Source organism: Pundamilia nyererei, unplaced genomic scaffold (assembly GCF_000239375.1).
Source record: "Pundamilia nyererei isolate P.nyererei 1_Seehausen unplaced genomic scaffold, PunNye1.0 scaffold00009, whole genome shotgun sequence".
In the NCBI taxonomy this organism is placed as follows: Eukaryota; Metazoa; Chordata; class Actinopteri; order Cichliformes; family Cichlidae; genus Pundamilia; species Pundamilia nyererei.
Window position 1 is genome coordinate 1,594,506 of NW_005187410.1, and position 20,451 is coordinate 1,614,956.

General features: G+C 37.9%; 1 protein-coding gene across 1 annotated transcript in view; it reads left to right on the forward strand.

The window, feature by feature from the left end:
- The window catches only part of LOC102192254 (putative uncharacterized protein DDB_G0290521), a 17,846-nt gene extending 1,420 nt beyond the window's left edge, over positions 1 to 16,426 (forward strand). Inside the window, exons 2-12 of the mRNA XM_005723307.1 lie at positions 4,452 to 4,558; positions 4,679 to 4,862; positions 5,325 to 5,425; positions 5,572 to 5,698; positions 7,604 to 7,654; positions 8,032 to 8,085; positions 10,621 to 10,650; positions 11,056 to 11,073; positions 13,731 to 13,847; positions 15,056 to 15,115; positions 15,237 to 16,426. Of these exons, the coding sequence (XP_005723364.1) occupies positions 4,452 to 4,558; positions 4,679 to 4,862; positions 5,325 to 5,425; positions 5,572 to 5,698; positions 7,604 to 7,654; positions 8,032 to 8,085; positions 10,621 to 10,650; positions 11,056 to 11,073; positions 13,731 to 13,847; positions 15,056 to 15,115; positions 15,237 to 15,265 (878 nt within the window). The 3' untranslated portion in view covers positions 15,266 to 16,426. The remainder of the gene's footprint in view (positions 1 to 4,451; positions 4,559 to 4,678; positions 4,863 to 5,324; positions 5,426 to 5,571; positions 5,699 to 7,603; positions 7,655 to 8,031; positions 8,086 to 10,620; positions 10,651 to 11,055; positions 11,074 to 13,730; positions 13,848 to 15,055; positions 15,116 to 15,236) is intronic.
- The last annotated feature ends 4,025 nt before the right edge of the window (positions 16,427 to 20,451 follow it).

Below are 20,451 nucleotides of genomic sequence, written 5' to 3' on the forward strand. Positions count from 1 at the left end.
TTCACACACATTGTCCATAATTGCAGAAGTTTAATGTGATTTTAAACTCAGTAGATGTTGGACTACTCAATCACAGAAAATCTCAATGGGCGTGTTTGCTCACTTGCATATGTGTGCACACCAATTCTTAGTCACACCAAAAAAGATGGGGCGCTAGCTCAGCTGTATATGTGCACATCAGTTATAGTGCGATTTATAGAGTTGAATGATAGGGAGTGTCAGTAACTAGATCCAGCACCAGCTGTAGACAACACCCATCTACAGAACTAGTCTCAGCGCCTTACGCTTTCCGGGGGCCCTTAGCATCTGTGTGCGTATGTGTAGGTGGGAGTGGGGTAGAAGTTTAATGTACAGAACATGTGGGAGTATGGGTGTGCTTTATTTATCGGTGTGCACAATTCAGCTAGGGAACATGTGTTTGCCTTAGAAACAAATAAAAGAAAAAAGAGCTGTGATGTGAGCCAGGTGTGTGTGTGTGTGTGTGTGTGTGTGTGTGTGTGTGTGTGTGTGTGTGTGTGTGTGTGTGCAGACTTGTCTGTGTTTACACCTTCAACTGCTAGCACATAAATCATTCTTTCGGTGGATAAGGGAAACCCACACCCATGCACACAAACACTCCACACATGCATTATCTCTATGGGGGCATTGTTAAGACACATGATTGGGGTAAACACAGCACTTTCTATCCCATAGAAACACAACAGAACCATACCTGTGTCACCTGGCACACATGCACAAATGAGTTCATGTGTATTTTTACAAGGCAGGGCATGCACACGCATTATTACTCATTCAGCTACACACAGGAAATCGCACAAAATCTCATGGTAGGAACCAGAAAAGCTCGAGAGTAATGTTCTTTTTTACTTCATGGTGCTGGTAACGTGTTTCAGATTCCAATTTATGTAATGCACAGTCCTGTGTGTTACATAACTAAAACTCCATTAAAAACACCTTTACTCTTCTTCAGTTTCCAAAACAAACAAAAAGAGAACGTAATAGGAATTAAAACAAATTCAGCTTTTTATTGTCAGGCTTGCTAGGGCGTAATATAAAATGCCAAGATAAGGAGTTCCATCACTGGACATATCCACATACTAGTATAATTCCCAACTGTCCATGTTATTTATCTTTCTATGATAAGATAAGATAAGATAAGATAAGATAACATAAGATAAGTTAATTAGTCATTTCTTTACAAGGGGCTTTTCACAGTATATAGATTGCTATCTTTGATGTGGCAAATGTTTATACTAGTCCCCTTTCCTGAAAACATTGAAACTAGTTAACATGCTGTAAACTACAGAAACATCATTATTTAACTCAGTATATTAATTGTTCATAAGAACCACACCTCTTTGTGGCATTCTTTGCAATCACATATATTTAAGTGGAATTTCCTTTTAATTAAAGTTCTTACCTTATTTCCCAAGAACCACTTTTCCTGGTTCCTTGTCATGACAGTTCTGTCTCTCGCTCTTTTTTTTAAAGCATGTTGATTTATGCCAGAGTGCCACCATGACAAAGCTGATGCCCATATCAGTTTGCTATCCTAAGTGCTATATTACAATTTCATCTTGGTTGAATTATATAGGCGAGGTACAGCATACTTCAGGATGAACTCTTACATTTTGGCATAGATCCAGAAGGCTGTTATCAATCACTCTTCTTTCTAGATACATGTCATATAAAAAAGTAGTAAAGCAAACTGCCGGTTATGTAACACGGAAAGGTGAAGATGGACTCGAAATGAGCTGTGTGGAAAGATGCTTATAAAATTTCTCTCACGGAGCTAGAAGTTGCCAGGAGTTATAGGCAGAAATATGTCTTTTCCAAGAGTCGTCCTTTTCAGGAGAGCAGCTAGAAATAATCAATTAACTGCCTGCTCATTGCCAGTATATTATTTGATATAAATGTAGTTGGCAGTTGAATGATTAAGTAATAATTCACTTATATCTAAAATGTTGAATACTTGCCATTTGTAGCTGCACAGATATTCAAAACAAGACATTTGATCATGTCACTCGGGCTGAATGAAATTATATTAGGCATTTCCCACATTTCCCACATCTGCTTTCATTCTACCCAATTAAATTAGTCAGTATTTGAAAAAAATCAATCAGCAGTCTAATCAATAATAATAATAAAATTAATAGTGGCGGCATTCATTTCCAGCGACTCACAGCGACGGCATAAACCCAACAAGACAAGTTCTCTTTATTACACTTTAATTTTTGTTAATTAATGAGCTTCTAGGTGCTGTTAGAGAGATATTTCCGTCAGTCTAATTGATAGTAAGATACGTTCCCACATGGGTGAACTGGTTTAACTTAGGAACTTCTTTCTCAGGGAATATTTTTGCAGTTTAGCACAGTTGTTTTGCGCCACACAATAGCGTGCGGCCATGTCAGAGACACAGATGACTCATCAGCCTCAAGGGAAAGTAGCGGCAATGAAAGAGAGAGAGAGTCGAGACTTGGTGAAATGGAAGGGGCGATAGGGAAGGCAAGGAGTGAGAGCGCTTGGGATGTGCAACAGTTGGCTTCACTGCTGTGCTAACACAAAACAGGGCTCCCCTTACTCAGAGAGGGTGAATGGGAACATGTGTGCACATGAACTTCACACGTGTGTGAACATGTAGCTGTTTGTATGATAGGGGACAGGAGGGGAGGAGGGAACATTACATGAGTTTGTATGTATGCATGTAAGTGTTGCTGGACTGGGCAATGCTTATGGGAGAGGTAGTTAAACGAGGAAGTGGCAAACTAATAGATGGGAACAGAATGTTCTATGAAGAAGGAGTTTGCATAGAGGGGTAGCCTCTACACACTCATAAACACAAACACACATGCACAACAACTGGGGGAATTATATTTTATCCTCATGTCTCATACACACTGCGTTCTCACACAAATAGAGACTCATTATTAGAGTTAATGGTTTGAGAGATTATTAATAAGATTGTGGCAGAAGGTTACTGACAGCTGTCTAAGGAACAGTTTGATGAATGTAGTGTTTTTTCTGTGCCTCATCATAGGTGTTCTGGTGAGACTCATCAACTTCAATCTTAACTGTGTTCCACCCCATTAGCCTGAAGTGGCATGCTACAGCACATCTTTGCTGAAGACAGTAATTTCCAAAGAACTGATTAAGATAGTGAAATTGATACATACCACACATATCCATGCGCACAATGTATGGAAACTGATTAATGTTTGTTAAACTGGTGCAGTGATATTCAGTTGAACAAAGAGATTTTTTTCTACGATGGTTTCAGGAGCCATGCAGTGGTGCATGAGAGTTTGCATGTCAAATATTCATGCTGCAGTGTGTGTGTGCACTTGCTTTTGTTTGTGTGTGTGATTTCTTTTTTCCTGCAACATGAATGTATGTTTGTGTGGATGAATGGATTCAGGGTGTAGCCAGTACTTGTTACCACTAAAAGATTTTCACCCCGATGGAAATACTTTAGATGTGTTGCTGCTCTCCCTCCAGGCTTTGCTGATTGTGATACAATCTCACTTGGCAAGCCCCGTGATTCTTTATTGAAAATCCACCCTGCAATGAATAGCTCTTAAAAAAGTGGTAGAGGTATTTGATTAGATTTTTTAATCAGTCCTGCCTTAATATTGGGTGTTTTGTGAAAGAAGATCTGCTCAGATAAACCAGCATCAGGGTGCTGCTGACGTCAGCAAGCAAAGAACAATCAAGCCAGAGCTCACTTTACTGCTTGAGCTTGTCACATGCGACGGGGGAATGTCACAGGCGTACACGCACACATTGCTTGTCACACACAGACTGACAAAGAGCACATCTCTCTTGTCAGTTTTCTCATTAGCACAGAGTTGCAATGCCAGTGCTGAGGTTAAGACTGCATTTGATGTGGAAGCAGGTCACAAGTGATCGATGTGTATGTGAAGCAGGCTTTTTTTGTTTGTTTTTGGCTGGATCGATAGCATCAGGCACCAATCAGGCCAGGGTGTGGTTCTAAGTTTATGTATGTGTCATCTTAAACACCACTCAGATGACTTTAATGACTTAGAGGAGCAACAGATGGAAGGCAATTAAGGCGTGCTGCTTTTTAATAATCAGCGGTTACACAAATCATGCCAAAATTTTAGTTGAAACTTTATTATCTATATTATTATATTAGAAACCAATGCGATATTCCTTGCATTGGTTTTCAAACAGAAAAGGTACAAAATAGGGAATTGTATCATCGGGAAGTTCTATGGGTTCAAAAGCATGGAAAAATATTCTTTGAGACACTGAGGTGGACTTTGAGTCGCCATGTCTGCCTTTTTTGTTTGATTAAAAAAGCTTGTTGCACAGGTTCTGCCAGCTGTGGCACCATGAATTGGCTTTTTCCCATCTGTTTCCAACTGATTGTCAGTATGTAATCCCACACTGTATTATTCTCTGACTTGCGTCTTTCACTTAACTTTGTGCAGATGATATAATCCCAACAGTAGAGCCATCTATTGAAACTCCCACATCTAAAGCAGATGTAGAGGTCATCGACCAGCATAACCTTGGGGAGATGGTCACTGCAACTGAGGTGAGAAGTTGAGATATTTTGTTTGAACTGTTCAGTCCTGGGTCCCTGTCAGCCGTTTGAAAATCTCACCTAGTGTTACATAGACCGTTGCTTATTTAAATAAAATGTTGTGCCAAACAGGAAGTATTGCAGCCTGAGCCCACTGCTGACCCTGAGGCTGAATTAATCCAAGAAGCAAATGCTGCAGATGTAAGCACAGAGCCAGTGCCTACAGATGCTCCTGCAGGGGAGGAGGGTCAATCAGCGAGTCCTACGACTGGAGAAACAGAACCAGTTATTTCTGACGCGCCTACAACTACACAAGGTGATTAATAGAATTTAAAGCAATAATGAAACGTGGTGCTTTTGTTTCTCTTTTTTTGTTAGATAAATAAACTGCTGTCAGTTTCCTCACTTTTTAATACTTGGCATTCATACTACACTGTTGTTTTTATTCTTTCTTTCTTTTCTTTTTTTACCTCTCTGCTGTAAAATGTTTCAGGTAGTTAATAAAGCTGCAGTTTATTAAAAATAAATATCTTCATTCTTCATTGCAGCAAAAAGCAGGTTCAACTTTGGACTATTACATCAAAAAAATGATGTAACTTTGAAGGAATGGCTATTATAATGTAAAATGTTTCTTACATGTCTTTCTTGTATTGTTTTTAACTGTGCAGCAAAACAAGCCCTAAAAGCCCATGCCACAGAATGTGGTAATTGGGCTATAAAAAGAAAAATCAGTGAACTAATGCTTCGCTACTTCTGTTTCACTTCTATCCATGGCCAGCTGCTGATTCTGAGGATGACACTCCAGAAGCTACGCAAACAGCAGTTAATGAGGAGGCGCAACCCACCACAAATGCGAATACAACACCTGCTCAAGACCAGGTTAATACCATTTTTAAAAAAGTAAAACTTCTTATTCACACCTATTAAGGTTTGTATTTTACAGATGTCATTAATAGGTTGCTATGATAGTGAGTAAACGTGTCCTGTACTATGGGTTCATATGTGTTATAATATTTTTTTAATAGAGTGGACTTCATGACATCATAACAACAGTAGGTCTAGAAGCCAATGAGGAGGCACCAACTGATCCATCTGCTAATGAAGAGTCATCCACAGATGATTTCACAACCACAGATGAAACTGTCACTATAAGTAAGTAAAGATATTCAAGTACATATTTTGCACACTCTTGTACATGCATTCATGAATATGGAAAATGCACCTGAGTTTTGAAAATGAGCATGTGCTAAGACCACAGAGAAAAAGTTGTAAACAGAGCCAAGCACATGTATTCTGTAGATGAGGCCATCTCTTGAGTGTCTTTTATGATGGGATATTACACAAACTTCTTAGTAAAACGTCACCTGCTGTCCCTTGTTTCCAGTATAAGCATGTATTTTGTGTGACAGTAGAACTGCAAGTCATAACAAGTAGTATAAAGAGACCTTTATATGCCTCATATATACACAAATAATAGCATACAGACAATAAACATACCTGTATTTGCCCTTTGCAAATGCAGGTCGGTTATTATTTGGCATTATGACTCCTTCTTCTTTTGATCATATAACCTCTAAACAAGACCTAAAAACATTTTATTTTCCTTAAATTCAGTTATATGAAATGCACAGAAGCTTGCAAGTTAAGCTGATGTTCAGAAATGTTCATTTACAGCATTTTAAATAATTACAGAAACGACAGATGAGGATCTGCATGGCTTGAAAATCATTTGAGCAGAAACATTTTTTAGAGCTTTCTTAAGATAATCAGTTGAATCTTGGGGTTTTCCCATAATCTCTGAATTTACGGCAGCGCTGCCTGTCCCTGAGCAAAGACTTCAAATCAAACAGATCTGAAGAATGCCTTTCATTCTTGCAGTTTTGTTTTCTAGATTTTGGCCATAACTACATATTTTAAATTTGAGATTCGATCTCAAGTGAGAGATTCTTTGATTCTGGGACTAATAAAACTACTCCTGACAGAACTTTTGCATTGTCACTCATTAAAAAATATGTACATGCTGTAATGCTTTTTTGAGGTGTAATGTACTCTATATTTTTTTCTGCAACTCCCTGTTTTCTGAACAAAATAACCCATCTGTGCCTTTCTATCAGGAAATACAATTCCCTTAGGAAGGTTCTAAGGTGGGATTTTGGCTTGGCTGATTTTATCTTCCAAATTATGAATGTCATGAGCCTGCCAAATGACCCGAGTAAAGGTTTATGAAAATAGAAGTGTCTCCCTTAATTTATTTCTATTTATCTTATAACACCCTCTTTCTCAAACTGGAGTTTGTGCTCTTTCATACTAAATGTTATGCTGACCTCATGTCAGTATGTCCTATTCTAAGGTTATGTTTGGCTTTACCTTTTTTTAGACAGAGACATTGTGCTTTAGCATAGCTTGTCCCTAGAAGTGCAAGCACTGAGATGGTGAAAGGAAGTTAGTAATTTGGACCAATTACCCTGGAAGAACTATTCAGACAAGAAGAAAAGATGTGGGGGTCAGAATGAGAGTAATGTAGGTTTGTTATTTAACATCCATCCTATCAATAAATTATGTTGGTATTTTAATTGCATTTGTTTTCATGATGTTATTAACAGAAAGAATAGGTCCCTAGAAAATAGGTCACTGAGGTTTCTATCAGTGATAAATTAATGCGGTGATCACACCCCACCCTGCCCTGGCCAGCCTAACACCGTACACTGAGTCCCACATGTTATTTAAGTCAATTGGGTTTTCCCCAATAAATATATAGTAGGGTAAGGTTTTGTTCGTGACAGACAATATCCCTTAATCTAAGTCAACATTGGTTCACAAGATCACAGTTACACCCTTGGAGCTGGCTGTGTTTCAGTATTTCAGTACTGAGAACACCTCTGCAGGGCATTCACGAGGGTCATGAGGGACTGAGAACAGAGTGTTACAGTGTGTTACATGTGTTTCAATATGTTTTGGCATTATCTAGATAAAATTCCTGTACAGTGATTGATTTTGTATTTCTGTTTATGTATGTATGTATGTATGTATTTATTTATTTATTTGTTTATTTACCAGATCCAGGGTTTAACATTGAGAAGACGTCAATTGCAGAGCAGGAAACACATGGTCAGTAATTGCTCATAATAATTGCTGTTGAATTTATTGTTGTTATTGATAAAAAAAAAAAATGGAGATGCACAGAAGTACCTGTCCAATACAGCACGAACAGATACTGATGGAGATTTAGCCTAAAGTGTAGTTTTGACTGAAAATTTCAAATCAGTACAATCTATGCGATGCAAAGAGAGTAGCATTGTTTACCACAGTGACTGTAGATTTTAAGGATCAGCTGTTATGGCCCCATCGACATGGAGGGCTACATGCTTTTTATTTCAGTGTTTTCACAAACACATTGGCAAGATTGATTGACTGACAAACAGGCTTATTGATTCATTCATTCATTCATTCATTCATTCATTTATTCATTGTTTTACTGTATACAGGGTTAAACCATGAAAGTCCCGTGAAGAGCAGGATGGGACCACAGCAGAATTCAGGTAATAATAATAATAATAATAATGATGGATTAGATTTATATAGCACTTTTCAAGGCACCCAAAGCGCTTTACAATGCTACTATTCATTCACTCTCGCATTCACATACTGGTGGAGGCAAGCTACGGTTGTAGCCACAGCTGCCCTGGGGCAGACTGACAGAAGCGAGGCTGCCATATTGCGCCATCTGCCCCTTTGCCCAACACCCGGGGATCGAACCGGCGACCTTCCGGTTACAGATGCGCTTCCCATCTGTAACTGGAAGTTGGGAAGTTGGGAAGTTATTGCTCATAATAATTTCAATTCACTTTAGTGTCGTAACCAATAACCATCTCTTAGGGATCAACTGTCATGGCCCCATCGACATGGAGGGCTACATGCTTTTTGCTTCAATGTTTTTAAAAACACATTGGCAAGATTGATTGACTAACAGGCTTATTGATTGTCTAATTTATTGATTGATTGATTGATTAATTAATTCATTTATTCATCCATTTATTGACTATTTTACTATATACAGGGTTAAACCAGGAAAGTCCCGTGGAGAAGAGGGTGGTAACACACCAGGAGTTAGGTGGTTAGTAATTGCTCATAACAATTAAAATTCAGTTTATTCTTGTAACCAATAACCGAAAATGTCCAGAATAAATAAAGATCTGAAACAACACAACCAGTGCAATGAGATTAGCCCTGTTTACCACAGCGACCAGATCTTAGGGATCAACTATGAATAGTTGTATTTGTATATCCAGTTGAGGCTTTTGCCTTAGCTGCCATCATCTAATTATCTATTATTTTTAAGTGGTGAAATTAGAGTCTTAAAGCCATTAAGATGTAAAATATTACAGGGGAAATTAGTGACAAGACTGTTGTCATCTTCACAAAGGTTTAAAAAAAATAACAAAGTTATTCCTCTACCAAACATTTTTTAGCACTTGATCACTTGAAAACTGCATCACAGACTGGGGTTTGAGATGGTCCTCTGGTAGCTCTAGAGCCTGGTACAACAGGGCTAATGCACCACATTCACAGTAGGTCTTGAGCAAAGGTTAAATTGGGATTTGAAACTTCTTAGAGTACTTATTATTTGTGAATATTTTAGTGGGTGTTTAGCCTACTGTATAGTACATCTACCACTGAATGTATTCATATTAACACTAATGCATTTCAGTGCAAAATTAGTTCATACTGTTAGCACCTCCTGTACAACATAACCAGCAAGAAGTGTATAAACTATGCATGATTTCGTTTAAGTCAAACCAAATGCTAATCGTTACTGTGTAGTTAAATGTGACTGAGCTCAAGACGCTGGCAGCTCCCATTTAAATCCAATGAAAGGGGGACAGAAACACCATGTTATAGTGTGTTAGATTTGTGATATCGTTAGCTTCATAGCATAAGTGCCTAAGTCATTTTTTGGTCAAATTGCATGTGATATTTAAAAATATGCATGTGATATTTAAAAATATGCATGTGATATTTAGAAAATTAGTTTTTTCTTGTTTTCCGAAAACACAAAAAAATGACTTAGGCACTTATGCTATGAAGCTAACGATATGTATTCATAAACATCTGATAAGAAATTCCCATTCTGAGAATAATTTTGCATTTTCTTATTGATCCACGGTATTTGTTAATTTTATTTCATTTATTTTGTCAAACGACGAAAATAAAAGCGAAGATGGTTGGTATTCATTCATAACTATTATGGTTGAATTTATTGTTGTATCCAAACTAAAAATGTCCTGTGTATGTCCAAAGTTAGCATTGCAATCAGGGGCTAGTAAGGTGTAGTTTGGTTTTCATAAAACATTCTTCTCATTCCTCTTGTCTCTCTATTGGAAGAAGGCTGTCGGTTCAGTGCCTTGCTCCCATGACAAGGTGCTGAACTGACTTGTTTTACAAAAGCTTAATCACTAACCTTGCGGCAATATGACAGAAATGTGGGAACAGCAGATTTTCCTGAAGCAGCTTCTCAGTTCCCTCCTGAAATGTGAAAACTCAAAAGTAGTATAATCATTTATATACTTGCGAAGGGTGAAAGACTCCTCTTTAGTACTCTGTTATTAGCAGCTTCTTCAAGTCGAAGCAAGTAAAGGGCAAGGATGATGTCACAGACATATACAGACAGGCAGTGCAGAAGGAGATAACAGGGTTGTTTGAGTGTGGATAAAATCAAAGATCAGGTTGTGAAAGAGCTGGAGAAAGTGTTTGTCTCTCTCTCGCTCTCTCTCTGTGAGATATTTTATCGCTCTGATGCTATAAAAGTATCTTTGCCATCTTTGTAACTGTACATAAGGGATGTTTCATACAATCTTGTGTATGCATGAGCGTGTGTGTGTGTTTGTACAGTCTAGTTAGGACAGAAACTTTAGAACTCTTAATGCCCCTGAGGTTACAAGTCACTGTAAAGAGAATAATCTCACCTTTCTTCCTTTTTTCCACTTTGTCATTTCAGCAACAATGCTTTACATGCATCATTAGAGCATTTAAATAATACCTTCTCTCTCCTTTCTTGTCCTTCTGTCTCTCTTTAGTGCCTGCTTTGGGTGCCTCAGAGAGCGGTGGTAAGGATTTAATTTTTTCTGTCTGTCTTTGTGATCAAAAATACGCATGATAGCAAAATATTACAGTGCAAATCCTAGTCAAATACCGTACATAGGATCGTAGCCGCAGCAGCAGAAATAGGCCCAATGTGGTTCTGAAACAGACAGGATATTACTGGCATGCCTTTGTCAATGCAAACAGGATACAAGAGTCACAGAGAAATGCCTCTCTCTCGTGTTTGAAGCAGGTCTTTAGGGGTGTGTCACATCGAATTTTATTGGAAATAACTTGAATTTCAGTATGTGAAACAGTAGAATTAAATGTTCATATCAGAGCAGATGAAAGGATACAAACAGTTTACCATGAACAACTGAATGTGATGTTGTTGTGTTGCTAACTTTTTGTGTGTTCTCTCTTCTTTACAGCAGATCAACAGCCCCAAAGTGAGTTCTCTCCTCTGTTTTCCTATTTTAAAGTAACAATCCACGTGTGCCACAAACCTACATGTAACTTAGTTGGCTAAGACTCTCAACCTTTCACCATAATCTCTTTCCATATTCACTGATCAAAAATCTATTCAGTTCCCAACCTGCACACATATACATGAGCATTACTCATTTGTAGCATTGCTAAATATTCACTGACTTCTCGGGCTCACAGCGTCCTGAGCACCACTTCTGAAGTCTGTGTGCACAAGACACAGACTTCAGAAGTGAATCGCTGCTGGGCCAACTATGACTTCACTGTGATGATTATTACCAGAATGTTTTGGTAGCAAATAATTCAAGCCCCACAGCAACACCCTAATTACAACCCCATTATTGATCGGGTCATCTCAGTCACTTTTAATTATAGTCTGTTTACATTGTCTTTCTAACACTACAGTTAAATTTTGGAGTTTTGCCTCTATACACTGCTCAGTGGGTTTTAAATTAAAGAGTCAGACTTTTAATTTTGAATTAGAAACATTTTTATACATAGGTCCCATTTTTAGAGGCTCACAAAGACTGTTTTTATTACTTGGGCGATAATCCTTTGAAGTTAGTGACTGCCTAAAGCCCCGAATCCATGGACATCACCAAATGTCACATTACTTGAGATGCTGTGCTTGGTCTTTACTGAAGCCACTCTCAGTTGCTGCTTATTTGTGGGTATTTCTGCATTTAGTTCTGTCGTCAGTAACTGAAAATCATGCTCTACTGGGTTGATATCAGGTGACTGACTTGGCCCTATCGAATTTCTTGCCTTGAGAAACTCTTGGGTAGCTTTGCAGTATGCTTTGTGTTTTTATCTATTTGCACTGTGACGGGCTATCTCATCAGTCACATCATCAGTAAATACCAGTGGATCCGTTCCCCTTGGTAGCCATACATGCCTTTGGATCATGAGCTGTTTCTCTTTTACTCCATGCTTTCATAGTACTAGTTCAGCTTTATTTAATCTGTTCCATGTTTGTCAGAACTCTGCAGGCAGTTTTAGATGTTTTCCAGCAAAGCTAATCTGGCATTCTTGTTCTTGAGAATAACCAGGGCTTCACACCTTGTTGTAAATGCTGTGTTCGTGAAGGCATTTCTTGATTGTAGACCTTGAGAAAGGCGCACCTACTTCCTTGAGAGTGTTCTTGACTTGGCTAGATGTTGTAAAGTGTTTTCATTAACCAAGTATAGTGGCTTCGATTGACTGTAACAGGTTGTAATTCCGAAACAGTTAATGCTTTGAAGTCAGCATTTCAATCGCATATTGATTGTTCAATTTAGAATCCATTGTAGTGGTAAAGGGAGGTAAAACTTTAATTATTATGTGTAGTCAAGTAGCTTTGGTAGGTTTGACGGTTAAACCTTCCTTTCAAGTTTAAAAAACATCTAAGAATAATTTTATAAAAGAAGCAAAAGCTGTAGAATCTACCAAATGGATTCAAGGTTTAACTCACAAGTGCCCAAATGTTTAATTACAGGAGCGACTCTATTGAAGATATGGAAAACATATTTCGATGATAGTCAGTGTCATTTAGTATTATTTCATGTCAATGCCTCTGGTCAAGAAACAGTTGTGTCCCAGCTGTATGTGATGCGTTTATGCGCATTCATGCTCATACACGTCAGTTTCCACCCACCTTTACTTCCTTTTTCTGACTCACTATACTCTCTGGTTTCATTCCACTTAATTTAACTGACTAATTCCCACTTTTTATTCGTCTCACTTTTCTGACTCATGCCACTCCCTTGCTTTTCTCGCCGTGAGCTCTGGATCTCCTGTCCTCTTTTATTCTTTTTTTTTTTCGAACTTGTCTTTTATGCCTCAACATCAATTTCACCCCTGTAGCGCTGAAAGTCTCGCTGTCGACTCAGGCCACAACAAGACAATAAAAGCCTCGCCTTTAAGTTGGAAACACAACAGCATGAAATCATGTGCCAGATATATGTAGTGTTAGTGTAGCCACATATTACAATGAGTTTGATGGGGTCTCTTAAACCTTTTTGTTTGTTAAAAACATTATTTAGATGCACAATTAATTACATTTACTCACAATTTAGCCAATTTAGTGATGTATGTGCCAGTACCTATACTTGGCTGTGTGCTGTCACACAGCATGAAAACTATTCATTTTGGTGTTGTCATAGTAACTGGGTTACAGGTGCAGACAGATTTCTGTGAATGCTCACTGTGAATGCTGTGGGAAGTTTAAATGACAGACGAATGAAAAGGAATCAGAAAATTCTGGAACGAGATGATGCAGCCTCGCTCTCTCGCTTACACACACACACACACACACACACACTGTTGCTTGCTCTTCATCTCTCCTTCCCTTCCCCCTGTCTGTCTCACACATACACACATAATTCACACATTATGTCATGTCAGTGAGCTTCTTTGCTAAATTGATATTCATTCTTTCAACTGCAAAATGGCACCCAGTGCTGACACTCAGTGTTACAGTTACAGTTATTATAGATGGATTTTCACAGATCACATTAATGCTCAGACCAATGGGTTTACAGTTCCAGTGGCATGTTCATAGGATACTGCTGAACTTGACTGCACATTCTCTGCTGTTATGACTTATCTTTATTTGTCTCTTTGTTTGTTTGTTGTGCTACAGAGGCCAGCTCAAGCTCTTTAGCAGCAATCCTTAGTGCGATTGTTGTGTCTGCAGTGGGAGCAATCGCTGGATACTTCACCTATCAACAGAAGAAGCTGTGCTTCAAAAATAGACAGGGTAATTATCTGATCCTTTTGTTGCTGGTGGAAAACTAATTAATAATAATAAATCAAAGGGAAAACTCAATTTATACAGTAGCTACCTTAACTGCTGTACGCAAGGTTTGGTATTTGACCAGACAAGAAATTCTTCTTGACCCTCATCAACAATGAATGAAGTGTATCCCAAATTGTGTTTGTTGTTCAGTTTGGTGCCCACATTAGCAACAGAAGAACTGCTTATGTCCAAGCTCTTTGAAATGAATGCCAACCCCCATCAGAGCTTCAGATCTGTTAAGCTTTAATGACGCTACAAAAGAAAATTATTCATCTTTTATCTGAATCTCCGCTTTAAATCAAGTTTCATCCTAACTGTGTCCAGTGGGCAAGGTGTGTGTTTGTTACTTGTAGTCCTAAAAGCACGGGTTTTCAAGTTTACCAGTTCTTTTAAACACGCAAAACATGCAGTTTTCCTCTGTAAAGAGCAGAGGTAGTAATTGCAGCTAGTTTCTGCTTCATTAACAATAATTTAAAAGACTTCACGAATAGGTATAAGTTTTCCTCTGTGACACAAAAAATAAGAAACTAATTTTCATGGTTTGGATAATAAGCAATTACCCCAAGAAATCAAGATCCTTAGAAATTCACACTTCTGTACAGCTGGTGAAGCAGTTTCACACTGAAGGAAGATGAATGCTTTTCCTCATATTTGAGAGAAGGGACGCAATAACTTGATGCTAATTAGTAGAAACATTATTAAGCTAAATCATAGACTGTATACAAAGGATGGGCATATCCACCATGATGTCACAGATTCACAGATTGCGAATCTTAGTTTTGAAACCTCAACTTTAATAGTATAGCTGTATAGCTGTATAGGAGTTCTGCATTTTGATCTTGATTAACTTGGGTCCAGTTCAGTTGTTTGAGTCAGCGAAAGTGAAGCCTAGCAGACAGGCGGTAATACAGTAGTGCTCACAAAGCTGTCCTTTTTCATGCAAACTATAAGCCTTGTGGGGATCTATGAGCATATATTCACTTTTATTTGTAGCCTTAAGGAATTGCAATTTTTTTGGGCAATTGCACGTTGGCTTCATTTTTTCCGCTCTGGAGGTTGTTGCTTAAATACTTGCGAAATTCAACTTGGCAGTACAACCTTGCAATTGAGCAATGAGTTCCCACGTTTGTTTTATTCGCTTTTCTCTGACTGTCAATCTTTGTGACTAGAAGCAGACCCTGAGGCTCCACACAAAGCTGATGCAGCAGAGGCTCGGTCAGATCCCCAGGGTATGACAAACACACACACAACGAAAACGCAAAGAACACATTTTTGATATAAATATTCACATGTAATACTTTAAACGTGTTAACCATTAATCTATTTTTTTCCTCCTTTCTTTATTTACAGTTCTTAGCAACCTTCTGAACTCCTCCTAGACCTGAAACGATCACCTTACCGCCTGGGCCAACTACAGTCTAGCAAAGTGGCAATCTCACTGTTCGGCTCTGTCCTCTGTAGAGCTAAATTACTGTGAGGCCCCAGAGTAGGGCTGCGTGTTTCAGTCTGAATTTCTATGTCTGTATGTTGCTCTACACGAGCTTGCGTGGATGTGTCTCAGTGTGCGTGTGAATAATATCCGTTCATTCTTGTGTGTGCATAAATGTGGAAAGAAGGAGCTAGAAAAAGATCATGTGATCTTTAGGGCTTTCATTATTGTTAAAAAAATGTATTAAAATAATTGGTCAAACACTCTACTTTAAACCAAATTATTATAATTTTTTTCAGAGTGGCCATTAAAGAGATTTAATCTCAATTTACGTATAACCATAAAATGGATTAATTATATACCTACCTTTTAATTTTATTTATATGGCTACTATTAATTCAATGTAAATACAAAACAGTAACTGAAATCGATGTTGTAGGTGTTTAACTTGTAATTGTTTCTTTGGAATTTTTTTACAATTTTGCCATTGTTGAACTGCCCGTATGATTTTAAATCATTTAGATAAGACATTTCTTTTTCAATTATCTATAGTACAGATGCAGGTTAACTGGATAACAGGGGGACACAGTAGCAAGCATTTTGTGGAGTCTGGTTAGGAGCTGTGGTAAAGGATTTAAAGACTAGTATTCTTGTTTAGATGACCACCGATGTCACTGAATGTGTGTGCTTGTTTTCTGATAGGTGAAGGGGTTTGATTTAAAATCCTGTTAAGTGACCGTTTCTCCTCGGTCGGTTGAATACATTAAAAGATGACACAAATCAAATACAGCCTAAGATTCAAGTCATATTAATTTAGGAAATACCAAAAACAAGCCAACAAAAATATATTGTCTAAACTTACTAAAGTACGATGAAGTAAAGTCTAATCCAGTGTTGTTTCTGTAAATGGATGAATGGTCACCTGACATGGACAAATTCAATGGAGGTCATGTAGTAATGTATTAGACTTTGTTCTGATGTAGTATGTGTGTAGTTGTGAAGCAGTCTTTTTTTTTTTCTCTATAGTGCCTTTCACTGACACAGCCTGGCTTGAGCAATCTACAGACACACAGAGAAGATATACAGGGTGACAAATTAAAGGATGGTTTATGCTGCAGGGAGATTTTTTTGTTGCTGTTTCAAATTTCAAATTTCTGAGCTATTCTAAATTTAAAACATTTCACTTTGATGCCTGAAGTCTCTTACAAGATGAAAATACACCCATCCAAATTGCCTGTTTAATTGCTTGGTAAGAATGAAAATAATGGGATCCATAAACTATGGACTTATCAGTCTGAGATCTCCCCCCAGGTCTCCAACAACGTTATCAAAATACATAATGAGGGAATATTTTTTCAGAAGAATATTGTTTTATTCCTCCAATAGTTCCAGAACTGGCTTAACACTTTAAACACCCTTAATGCTGGGTCAACCTTTAACTTTTTACCCATCTGTTACTGAGAAGACAAGCAAACCAGTAGGAGGCTATAACAATGAAAGAGTGTTCTGTATTCATTCTTAATCTGTCATTTACGCAATTACATTTTTTTTAAAATTAAACTGCTCATGCATGTAAAATAATAACAACACAAACATAACAGCTGCTGTATGTGTGTCCACAGTCGGGCCGTTTGCAGTCTTAGTTATTTTAGCTAATCTTGCAATCTAAACTCTTTCAACCACCTCCGCTGGTGGCAGATGTAAAACTCTTCTCATTGTGTGTCTCTTTATTTGAGCAAGCCAGCTGCTGTAACAGTGTATTTTTATTGTTCATGTATACACATTACAAACGCCATTCACTTGTGATTTTTTTATAGGAATCCTTTACATTTAGCAGCCGTGCCTCGGAGCCGATAGATTGTCTTTAGTCAACTTGTTTGCTGTGCTATTTTGTTAATATTATTGTAAAATGCAAAGAATGCAGCGCTACTGCTTTTTTCCAAATGTAGCACACACACAAAAAATTCGTAACTTCTGAATGTCTTTTTTGTTGCCTTGAAGTTTTGTACTTGCCCTGCTCCCTTTAAACTTTGATATATGGCTATAGAGGCTGCATAGTGCTGCAGGTCATGTAATGTGTGTTACTTGTAAAGCACCATATAGCTGCAATACAGGACAGAGACTGTTGCTAACAGCCTAGCCTCAAGCTGAGAAATGTTAATAATCTGTGATCAATTCCACTCTACAAACTGTGGGTCAGACGCAGTGTCAGCGATCTGCCTTCTTAACCTGTAATCTGTGACAGACAAAAGCTGTTTTTTCTTGTAACACTGAACTACGTAGATAGTGTATCAGGAGTGACAATGCACAAAAAATACCCACTCAATAATAATAATAATACAAATAGGACTAGCCACCGATGCCTTCAAAATACAAATTTTTTCTTTAAATGCAGTACTGCCCTGCAGTGAACAAAAGCACTGAAATGTCCTGCGATGCTCTTTTAGATAACTTCCTGTAATGGAGACTCGTACAATAATCCAGAAAAATTCGATATGCGTTGCTTGCACTGAGGACATCATGGTCAACAATACATTTTGCCGAAACACTCTCGGTCAATAATTCAGTCTTATTTATATTATATCAATTCACAACTACAGTCACCTCATGGTGCTTGATCCAGCAATACAACGTATCAGAACAAAGCATTCAAACCAGAATGTAAACCTTGAGTGTTGTAAACTCATTGGGTCCTGAAGTGCACTTGCCACATAACACTAGGGCATCAATCATGGCACTGACCAGTCCTGCCTTATTCCTTATATGCTCTTGAATATTCCTGATAGGAAAACAAACAATAATGTCATCATAAAAAAACGACACAGCGACACAAGCAGAGATTTTTTTTGTAATCTCAATGGGAGAAGCACGTTCCTATCCTGTATACATCTTGATTTACTACACATATATAGACAATTCATTTGTTCTTCTTCTGACTTCCTGTTTATTTAAATATTCTGTGTGGTTTTTGTGTAGGAACTGTCCTTTTTATTTTTGTCATCTGGCACTTGTGTTCTTCTGGAGTTGTGTAAATAATGTTTGAGGAATCAATTAAACAGTTTTTGTGGGATTTCTTTTTCTTTCATTTTTAGCCACTGTTGATAGACCAGTTCATCACTTTGGTATACATCAAAAACTCTTCAGTGATGTAATGGATTACTGTAGAACGGACATTCAAGGTCACCAGAAGATTAATTGAATTAGCACCATCTAAAGTTATTGTAGTTTGACAATTACTTTGGTTTATGCCAAAATACATTAGTATTTAGATTTCCCATTAGTCAAAGCAGTGTTTGTTTTTATTGCTAATTCTAAAATGTATGTTTTGTTTGTTAATGTGCTCAAATCTAATGGCAAACATGTAGACTGGCCACTTCATCTGGTACACCTGCTAACACAAATTTCTAATCAGCCAATCACATGCTGGAAACTTAATTTATTTAGGAATATAGACATGGTCAACATGACATGCTAAAATTCAGAGTGTCAGAATGTAAAAGAAAGGTGATTTAAGATACCCTTTTGGTGCCAGACAGTCTTGTCTGAGCATTTCAGAAACTCAGAAACACCACACCCATCTCTAGGGTTTACAGAGAATGGTCCAAAAAAAGAGAAAAGTTCCAATCAGCAGCAGTTCTCTGAGTGAAGATGCATTATTGATGTCAGAGATCATAGGAGAATTGCCAGATTACTTTGAGGTAATAGGAAGGCAACAGTAACTCAGATAACCACTTGTTACAACCAAGCCACACAGAAGAGCATCTCCAAAAGTGCAATTTATCTGCAATTTAACAGCAGAAAAACACACTAGGCGTTGCTGCTGTCAGCTAACAACAGTAAAGTGAAGCTAGGATTCATGTAAGCTCACCAAAACTGGACAATGAAAACTGAAACTGAAAACATGGATCTATCCTGTCTTCTAACAACTGTTCAGGCCAAATGGTGGTGTTATAACGAATATAATATTTCCTTGGCACAGTTTCAGCCCTTAATACCTACTGAGAATCACTGAAATCCCACAGCCTGCTGCAGTATTGTTGCTGACCATGTCCATCCCTTTATAACTAGTGTATACATCTTCTGATGGCTGCTTCCTGCAAGGTAACAAATCAGTTCACAAAGTTCAGATCATCAGAAACTAGTTTCTTGAACATGACAATAAGTTCAATGTACTCAAATGGCCTCCACAGTCACCAGATCGCAATCCAATACAGCACCTTTGGCATGTGGTGGAACGGCAGATTGTTGTCATGGATGTGCACCCAACAAATCTGCAGCAACGGCATGATTTTATCATATCAGTACGGACAAAAATCTCTGAGGAATGTTTCCAGCATTTTGTTGAATTGATACCACAAAGAATTAAGGCAGCTATGAAGGCAAAAGGGGGTCCAACTAGTAGTAGGGTGTACCTAATGAAGTGGGCAGGGAGTGCAATTCTGTATGGTAAACACCAATGCCCTATGGGTCTTATGAGCATGTGGTTGTGACCAATGAATAAGCTTCAATTACTGTTATTTTACCATACATACGATATAAATACAGTAAAAGTTATTCTATTTTGTGTTTGTGGCTTTTTGTGTATGTGATCTGTCGAAAAGTTAATAAAGTTCAGTGAGAAAAAAAAATCTAAGATATGTCAGGTATTTATAGAAGGACAGCCACACAATAATAATTCTCCCGTTGCAACTGATTTATTGTGACAGGTCTATAAAGACACACCTGATCAGTTTCTCAGAGATAGAATGTGGGAAGTTCCATAATGTTTTTGTTGGTAAGCCAAACACACCTATCTTCATGAACACATTTGGTACCCCCCCCCCCCCAAGGCATTACGCCCACACCAACCGTAAGCTGTCCAATTAAACAAAGCAGTGAAGGTGACTATGGAGACGAGGTAGTGACTAATAGAGTTTGCGCCCAACAAGTTAATCAGGTAGAATGATTTCTCATGAAAGGTCTTGTTTTGGTATCGAGATAAAATGAGTCATGAAAAATACAAGAGAATAATTTAGTGTAAAAATATCCCTCACAAATAGATGTTCTGAGGTAAAACAAATGCCCTATAAGTCCATGAGTTTATTATATACTATATAAGAGCTATAGTTATGTTTTTGACATCTATTTCCCATTATA